Below are 8,159 nucleotides of genomic sequence, written 5' to 3'. Positions count from 1 at the left end.
AGTATCTTCCTCTCATGTTTTCGAGGTGACTTTGCTTAATGGAAGATTTTTCGAAGATGGTATGGCTTGGTCTCCAAGGTCAATCCTCAGAATCTTCGCCACCACTTTCTACATCATAACTGTCACTGTCACCAGTATCCTCCGACAGGCCTTCCAATATCTCCTTTGTAATCTTTTCTCTATTTGTTTTTGCCATTGACTCGACAAATCCAGCAATGTATGGATTCATAGCCTTCTTCTCCTCAAAAAGCTTCTCCTCTTCAGCAAGCTTCATCTCAGCGGCAATCTTCTTGTCCTGAGACATTCCTTCCTTCAGAGATGACGAAAATGTGTCTTTCAAGTCGAAGCTCAAAAAGCTTTGAAAAACTAGCAAGTGTTGGTGAGCAACAGCTGAGAAATTGAGAAAATAAAGCAAATGGCATAGGCAGTGTACCAAATGAGGTCGGTGCGAGCTCTTATTTATACGCTCGACGTGCTCCAAACCAAGGGGCCCCGCCTGTCACTGACTGTTGCTATTCTAGCAAAGGGAATGTGTTTTTTCGGATCTTCGGCTTAGGGCCTTCGTCCATGTCGCATTCTGAATTTGTTACCTTAAACAAATTAATACTGCGAAGGGCTACTGTTGGGGCCTTCGTCTTCCGAAGGTCCTCAAAAATGTAATTTAATAATGTCTTCCAAGTATGGTTTATAAACAGGTACCTTCGGACTTGAGCTAAAAGCATGATCGCGACGAAGGCTGGAGTTGCTCCGAAGCTATGCAAAGGAGAGCTTCGGCTAAATGACAGAGAAAGGAACCGACTTAAAGGGGAAAATGCTATTTAGCCCTCATAGAGTTGACTATTAGTTAACAGTGAATGTAAAGGGCATGAATGTAATTTTTCGCAGGGTGCGTCCTGTGCCTATAAATAGATGAACAATTCCCTGTACTGTTCACGCTGACTTGTACTCGCTCGTGCATCACTCTTGTACCTTTGCCTTTCATCAAGCCAAAGGTATAAATGTAATTCAATTTTGTTCTTATTTATTCATGATTATATAATAAAGATAAATTGACAATGTCATATGATTATTCATATTATTTCTCATGTTTCATATGCTCTGTCTTCCGTTAATATAAGCTGTGATGATGAAGGTATGTCCTTCACGACCTTCGTCCGAAGATCGTTATATCCTTAGGGAAATAATGCTTCGAAGGATGAAGGGCATTAACATTTAATATTTTGTGTTGTCTTGTTCTTAATTCATAGTATTTGAGAACAAGTCCCCAACAGTTATAGTGATAGTGATAGGTTTATACAAAATATATGAGATACATTAGCGGGAAAACAAGAACGACAAATAAATATTTACCCACAAAGCAAAAAAACACATTGGTATGTGTGTTTAGAGATGGCAATGGGTACACGTGACCCAATACCCGACGAGTATTTACTCCATTAGGGTATGTATGTGGGCTAAATATTCTACTCGTGGGTCTGTTATTAGGCAAAAATCTTCACCCAATGGGTAAACGGGTATTAGAACGTTCTACTTTCACCCATACCCGTTAACCCGTGGGTATAAAATACCCAATATAAACTTAGCCCAAACATGAACTTGGACTTCAGTCATCCATCTTTTTTACTATTTAACAAACTTTTAGGCCATAATGTCATAGAAGACTTAACAACAATTTAATGACCATGTAATGGAACATGTAATGTGGTATGTAGTACTGTTCTAGTGTTACTACTTTATCCAATTATCTTTGGGTGTGTTGAATGGATGGTTAAATGATGCTAGAATTTTTGTAATGTTATTTAGATGGATATACTTGACATTTGTATAATATAATATTTTGATAGATGTTTTATTTTTGTGGATATGGGTGACCCGATGGGTGACCCATACCCACATGGGGTATGGGTATAGGAGTAAATCCATAACCACCAGTGTATATGGGTGATCCAATGTGGTTATTTTTTATCGTGGGTATGGGTATGGGGTACTAATACCCGGTGGGTATTTACCCATTGCCATCTTTAGGTGTGTTTGGTGTTTGTGTATTGCATGTGCACGGTGCACCTCACCAAGTGTTAGACTTTTGCACAAGTGTTAGACTTTTCTCCTGATCAGCAAATCTTAAAAACACATATAGAAGAACTGGAGCTAAGGGTTCTAGATTGAGTCTTGTCTAGACAGATAGTTATTGGAAGAAATGAAGCTACTTGATCTACGGATTCCATCTTGGACAGGAAATAAAAAAGAAATTAACCACTAAATGCCTAAAGTTAACTTGAGCTACGGGTTTATCTTCACATATAACATATAGCATATTCACATATAGCATACAATAGTAAACAAGACTAATATGACTAAATTGACCACTAAATACTCAGTTTTGGTATTAAATCCGGTTTTCCGGTAAAAATTGGCGGTTTACCGGTCTCAAATACCAGTTTACCGGTCCCAGAAAACGGTTTACCAGTCAGTGGCGTAGCTACAGGGTGGTCCGGGTGGGCCACGGCATACCCTATGGGTCGGCCCACTGGACCACCAATCCAACGCGCGCAACAGCAATTTACGTGGACTTGCAGGCTTGGAGCAAGGAACAACACCAAAACAAAAAAGAAACATGCAACAAGTAATATTGAAATTTACTTTGAAACAGGTATGCATGTTTATTTAATATATTTTGTACTTGATGTTTGGACTATTTCATATTAACTTGCATACTAAATTATTTATGAAAAATTTCTTATGGCATACCTCATGAATAAATCCTAGCTACGCCACTATTACCAGTGGTTTTTGGTTTTTATGATTTTTTTAAATCTTTTGAATTTAGAACGAATTTTTTAAAAAACGGTGATTTATCGAAACCGTATCCCGACTGGTTTACCGTCAGTTTTTACCGGTTTTGTAAACCATGCCTACGCTACACATATATACATACGGTATTACGGTGTATGTACGTCGTATATATATCTTAGCTTATATATCTTATTGCATGGTTCTGTACGTGTCCGACGAGTGACGACGGCTATCTTAGCTTATACTCTCTCCCTCTGTTTTTTTAGTTGTTGCTGGATAGTTTAATTTTACACTATCCAGCGACAACTAAAACGAAACGAAGGGAGTATATATCTTACTCTCAATCGTTCGTAACAATAATAATGGTAATAATAACAGCAGTTTAATCTATATATAGGCCACCACGGCTCTCCACTGCTGCGTGCGTGCGTGCGTACATCGTCAAAAACCTCCATCAAGCAACTGATCATGACGATGGCTAGAGCTACGACCTCCACGGTCGCAGCACTCTGCTTCCTCCTCAGCTGCGTCTCCGCGACCCCTTCCACGCTCGCCGCGTCCTCCGCCATCATCCACGACATCATCCGCGGCCTCGCGGACACCACGGCGGCGCGCGTCCGCACGGACGCCGAGGCCACGGCGCGCGCGTCCACCGACTTCGGCACCAACGCGACCGCGGACGACGCGGCCCGGCCGGCGGCCGTGTTCTACCCGTCGTGCGCCGCCGACATCGCCGCGCTGCTGCGGGCGTCCAGCGCGAGCGCCTCGCCGTTCCCGGTCTCCGCGAGGGGCCGCGGGCACTCGACCCGGGGCCAGGCCACGGCCCCCGGCGGCGTCGTCGTCGACATGGCGTCGCTAGCAGTAGCTGCAGGGCGCGACGAGACCGCCACCACCAACGCCTCCTCCACCTCCGCCTCCGCAAGGCTCGCCGTGTCGGTGGACGGGCGCTACATCGACGCCGGCGGCGAGCAGCTGTGGGTGGACGTGCTGCACGCCGCCCTGGCGCACGGCCTCACGCCTCGCTCCTGGACGGACTACCTCCGCCTCACCGTCGGCGGCACGCTCTCCAACGCAGGCATCAGCGGCCAGGCCTTCCGCCACGGCCCGCAGATATCCAACGTCCTAGAGCTCGACGTCGTCACGGGTACGTGTACGTGGCTGTGCTTATGATAAGATCGATCAATAACATGTGGAGTATACGTCCTATGGAATGGACATGGACGTGGAAACCGGGTGATATATATAGCTAGTTTTGGAACTCGCGTGAACCCTCACAGGAACAGGTGACATGGTGACGTGCTCCAAGGAGAAGGACGCCGACCTCTTCGACGCCGTGCTGGGAGGGCTGGGGCAGTTCGGCATCATAACGCGCGCGCGGATCCCGCTGGCGCCGGCGCCGGCGAGGGCGCGCTGGCTGCGGCTCCTCTACACCGGCGCCGCCGACCTCACGGCCGACCAGGAGCGGCTCATCGCCGACGACGAGCGCCGCGGCGGCGCGCTGGCCGGGCTCATGGACTACGTCGAGGGCTCCGTCGTCACCGACCTCCAGCAGGGCCTCATCGGCAGCTGGCGCTCGCAGCCGCCGCCGTCCTCCTCGTCCTTCTACTCGGCTACCGACGCCGCGCGCATCGCGGCGCTAGCCGAGGAGGCCGGCGGCGTCCTCTACTTCCTCGAGGGCGCGGTGTACTACGGCGGCGCCAGCGACACGACCGCCGCAGACGTTGACAAGGTAACACGATCGACGTACGACCCACCGCCGGTTTCTACGTGCATACGCCAGTGCCACCGAAGCCACGTGATCTGTGGATGGTTGATCTGGATTGTCGTCTTCAGCCTTTGGCTTGTGATGCATGCATGTCTGGTGGGGCAGCATCGGCAGTCGTGCAGCGTCAACATCGTACTTGCATGGCCTGCCGTTGTCGGGCCCTCGTCGTGCATATCATTCCAAAGCTTTTTGGGCATCCCCCCCCCCCCCTGCTTACCTATAGTTTTCAATTTTATAAGACCTGCACGCATCCATTTGAAGAGTCAAAACCTCGTGATTTTGAAGCGACAGTTGTAGCCTGTACAACAGTTTTGTTGATACCATATTTTTTTATGGAACTACGCCATCCAAACAGCTCCGTAAACTTTTGCTGGATAATAATTAAGTCGTAGATGGCTAGCGAATTAAAACCTTATATATTGCATCTATTATATATAAGAAAAAAAAACCTAGCTAGTTTACTATATTAAGGTGCATAAAATACTACTATCATATTTCGTGAACTCAAAACAAAGAAATAAGAAATACTCTCGACGACAAGTTGATACAAATCCTATGTAATTTACATTGCTAGTACCTTAATTCATCAACTATGGTATATCTGCATGCAGTTGGCTAATGTTTTTGGTAATACTATTCCAGTTGGATGACAGGAACAAGTCATGACCACTATGCATGCATGGAGCAGCTAACAAAAGCCAGCTCGATATAGAACTGATTCAAGTAGTCATATGATAAGGCTAGCGCTAAAAAAGTAGGAATATAGTTACAAATGTGGCAAGTATTGGTACTTGGCCAATGGCCACATAGAAACGAGTCATTCACCTATCCAAATATTTCTTCACAATTTCTTAGGGCGCTAAATTAATTTTAGTTCGAAAATAAATAAAAATAGAGTTCGATATTAATCAGATCTGATCTTCTGTAAAAATTTATAACCCATTGTCATCCCCTACCCTACTAGTTATTAGAGGATACTCTTATAATAGATAATGCAAGAGATCTAAGCACTGCACCATCCAAGCAAAGCTACTGTAGCTCGACATGTGAGTACACTTCACTGTGACCAACCAGATACTGCACAGCTCGCATTCACAAGCGCTATAGCTAGAAGGACGACCGCATCAGCTCTGCAAACGACTCGGATCTGTTCGCTGTTCGCACCAAGGACAGCAACAGTGCTAGTGTCTCTTTCTTTTCTGTTTTTTTTATCGGAGAGGCAACACCATATATTTCCAGACAAATCTTGAGCTATATATAGAGACTTTCGTACATATGTGTTTTAGACGACCGCATCCTAGCAACTTTTTTTACTTGAGCAGACTTTCGTACATTCTATATTCAAGGTCACAAGAAGTCAAGCTCGATCTCACATCAAATTATGTTGTAGTGGTATTTTTTTAGTCCCCAAAATGAAATGGTTTTTGGACATCCCCAACGAACGACGATCGGTTATATATGTGTCAGTTGGGACAGTCACGTTTCTCGATGAAAGTGACCGTGCAAGCAAGGTGCAAGTTGACGTGTAGTCGTGTAGTCGCGCGCGCATATCCCTACATATATGGACACATCACACACATGCAAAGAAACACTAGTGACCAAATCATATACCTTTTGCACACAACGTGACACTACTTGTAGAGTATACGTAGTTAGTTCCTGCATGCATGGATTAACACAAAATGCGTACATGCAGCGCGTGGACGTGATGCTGCGTGAGCTGCGGTACGCGCGGGGGTTCGCGTACGTGCAGGACGTGTCGTACGAGCAGTTCCTGGACCGCGTGAGCGCCGGCGAGCGCAGGCTCCGCGGCGAGGGCCTCTGGGACGTGCCGCACCCGTGGCTCAACCTCTTCCTCCCGCGCTCCCGCATCCTCGACTTCGCCGCGGGCGTCTTCCACGGCGTGCTGCTCCCCACGCGCACGGCTGGCGGCGGCGGCGGCGGGCCCGTGCTGGTCTACCCCATGAACCGGGGCAAGTGGGACGGCGCGACGTCGGCGGTGCTCCCCTACGACGATGGCGACGGCGACGGCGACGAGGTGTTCTACACGGTGGGGATCCTGCGGTCGGCCGTGGCGGACGGCGACCTGCGCCGCATGGAGGAGCAGAACGCCGAGGTGGCGCGCTTCTGCGAGGCCGCCGGCATCCCCTGCACGCAGTACCTGCCCTCCTACGCCACGCAGGCGGACTGGGCGGCGCGCCACTTCGGCCCCGCCGGCAGCGGCAGGTGGGACACCTTCCTCCGCCGCAAGAGGAAATACGACCCCATGGCGATCTTGTCGCGCGGCCAGAGGATTTTCTCGTCCCCGCTACTTGCCTCATGATCCGCCGGTTCCGGTCTCTCGATCGTCGTGTGTTGCTGTTGCTGGCATGGGCTAGCTGCATGAAATAATAGTGCAAGCAAGCAAAGGCAAAGCAAGCTTCAAGGCATGACTGTTTTGCTTTAGCGTTTTACTGATCAGTAGTCAAGTGACACAGTTACTACGTACTACGATCTGTCTCTGACTCTCTTCCAGAGGGTCCCAAATATATGATGCTTTTTATTAACTTTATTTGACCGTTATTAAAAATATAGTGATATTGTTTACTTTAAACGAGTTATTTTATTGTTACAGAATTTTATCATTTACATAAAAATATAAATTTAAATAAATGATCAAATACAATAATATCTAAAAAGTAAAAAAAAACCATCGTCTATGTCAAAAGAAACATCATCAAAACGAGGGAGGAATTTTACTAGTAATAGACATGCATGCACGTGATCGAGCAATAATGCAACACTACGATAACTATATATGCAAGCGCGCGTGATACTGATAAGAGTGTACCGTACGATTGAAGAACATTGTACATGTACTACTGCACGTACTCAGCTGATGCCTGACGATTTGTAATCTTCACCTTTGTGTTTACGTACATAGCGGTTTGAACCTCTCTAAACTTTCAGGTTCAACGCACAGTCAACCTACGTCTCCATTAATTCTATCTGTTACACTTTTATGTTTTCGTACCTTTGTACCCAGTGTCATATCATGACTGTAGTTTATGGTGCTACCTGTGCTTTTTTTATTAAACATCTAGTCCGTCCATAACTCCATATATACCATACACTCTTTGATTAGCTAGTTAATCGTAATTAGTATTTTCTTGTATGCAGTCTTCGAATTGATCTCCAATGGCGTGTAACTCATGCAATTCAAATCATAAGAAATTTTGCTTTTCCAAGACATATTATTAGAGTTTGTATTCAGACTTAGACACTTAATGTATATCCAATCTCTACTACTTATTAAGGCTGCAAGCTAGCCTACTGACACCATTCCATGTTCTGCCTTTCTCATTCCCTCCTCCCGCACACCCCATTTCTATGTTATGTCTTTCTCATTCCCTCCTCCTCGCACACCCCATTCCCATGTTCTGTCATTCATATTCCCTATTCTGTCTTTCTCATTCACCTCTCCTCGCAAAGCCCATTCCCATTATCATTCCCACGTATATCTGCTACATCTCTCCCAAGCTCACTTGCTACCCTTGCACAGTAGTAGTAGATAAGTATCACCGAGATTCTTGAATTATATTTTTGGATGGAGAGAGGATTA

At 46.3% G+C, this 8,159-nt stretch overlaps 1 protein-coding gene across 1 annotated transcript; it reads left to right on the top strand.

The window, feature by feature from the left end:
* The first annotated feature begins 3,265 nt into the window (after positions 1-3,265).
* LOC100526749 (uncharacterized) lies at positions 3,266-6,883 on the top strand. The gene is made up of 3 exons (NM_001199029.1): positions 3,266-3,937; positions 4,071-4,522; positions 6,255-6,883. The coding sequence occupies exons 1-3, from the start codon at positions 3,268-3,270 to the stop codon at positions 6,879-6,881; spliced, it is 1,749 nt and encodes a 582-aa protein (NP_001185958.1). The 5' UTR covers positions 3,266-3,267; the 3' UTR covers positions 6,882-6,883.
* The last annotated feature ends 1,276 nt before the right edge of the window (positions 6,884-8,159 follow it).

Source organism: Zea mays, chromosome 8, assembly GCF_902167145.1.
Source record: "Zea mays cultivar B73 chromosome 8, Zm-B73-REFERENCE-NAM-5.0, whole genome shotgun sequence".
NCBI classification, from domain to species: domain Eukaryota; kingdom Viridiplantae; phylum Streptophyta; class Magnoliopsida; order Poales; family Poaceae; genus Zea; species Zea mays.
This window is presented reverse-complemented; position numbering and strand designations above follow the sequence as displayed.

What these genes read in the sequence shown, in the direction of transcription:
- LOC100526749 (NM_001199029.1), top strand. Translation starts at nt 3,268, where the DNA reads ATGGCTAGAGCTACGACCTCCACGGTCGCAGCACTCTGCTTCCTCCTC. An exon ending in AGAGCTCGACGTCGTCACGG is followed by an intron (nt 3,938 to 4,070) that starts GTACGTGTACGT and finishes GAACCCTCACAG; the next exon opens with GAACAGGTGACATGGTGACG. An exon ending in CCGCCGCAGACGTTGACAAG is followed by an intron (nt 4,523 to 6,254) that starts GTAACACGATCG and finishes GCGTACATGCAG; the next exon opens with CGCGTGGACGTGATGCTGCG.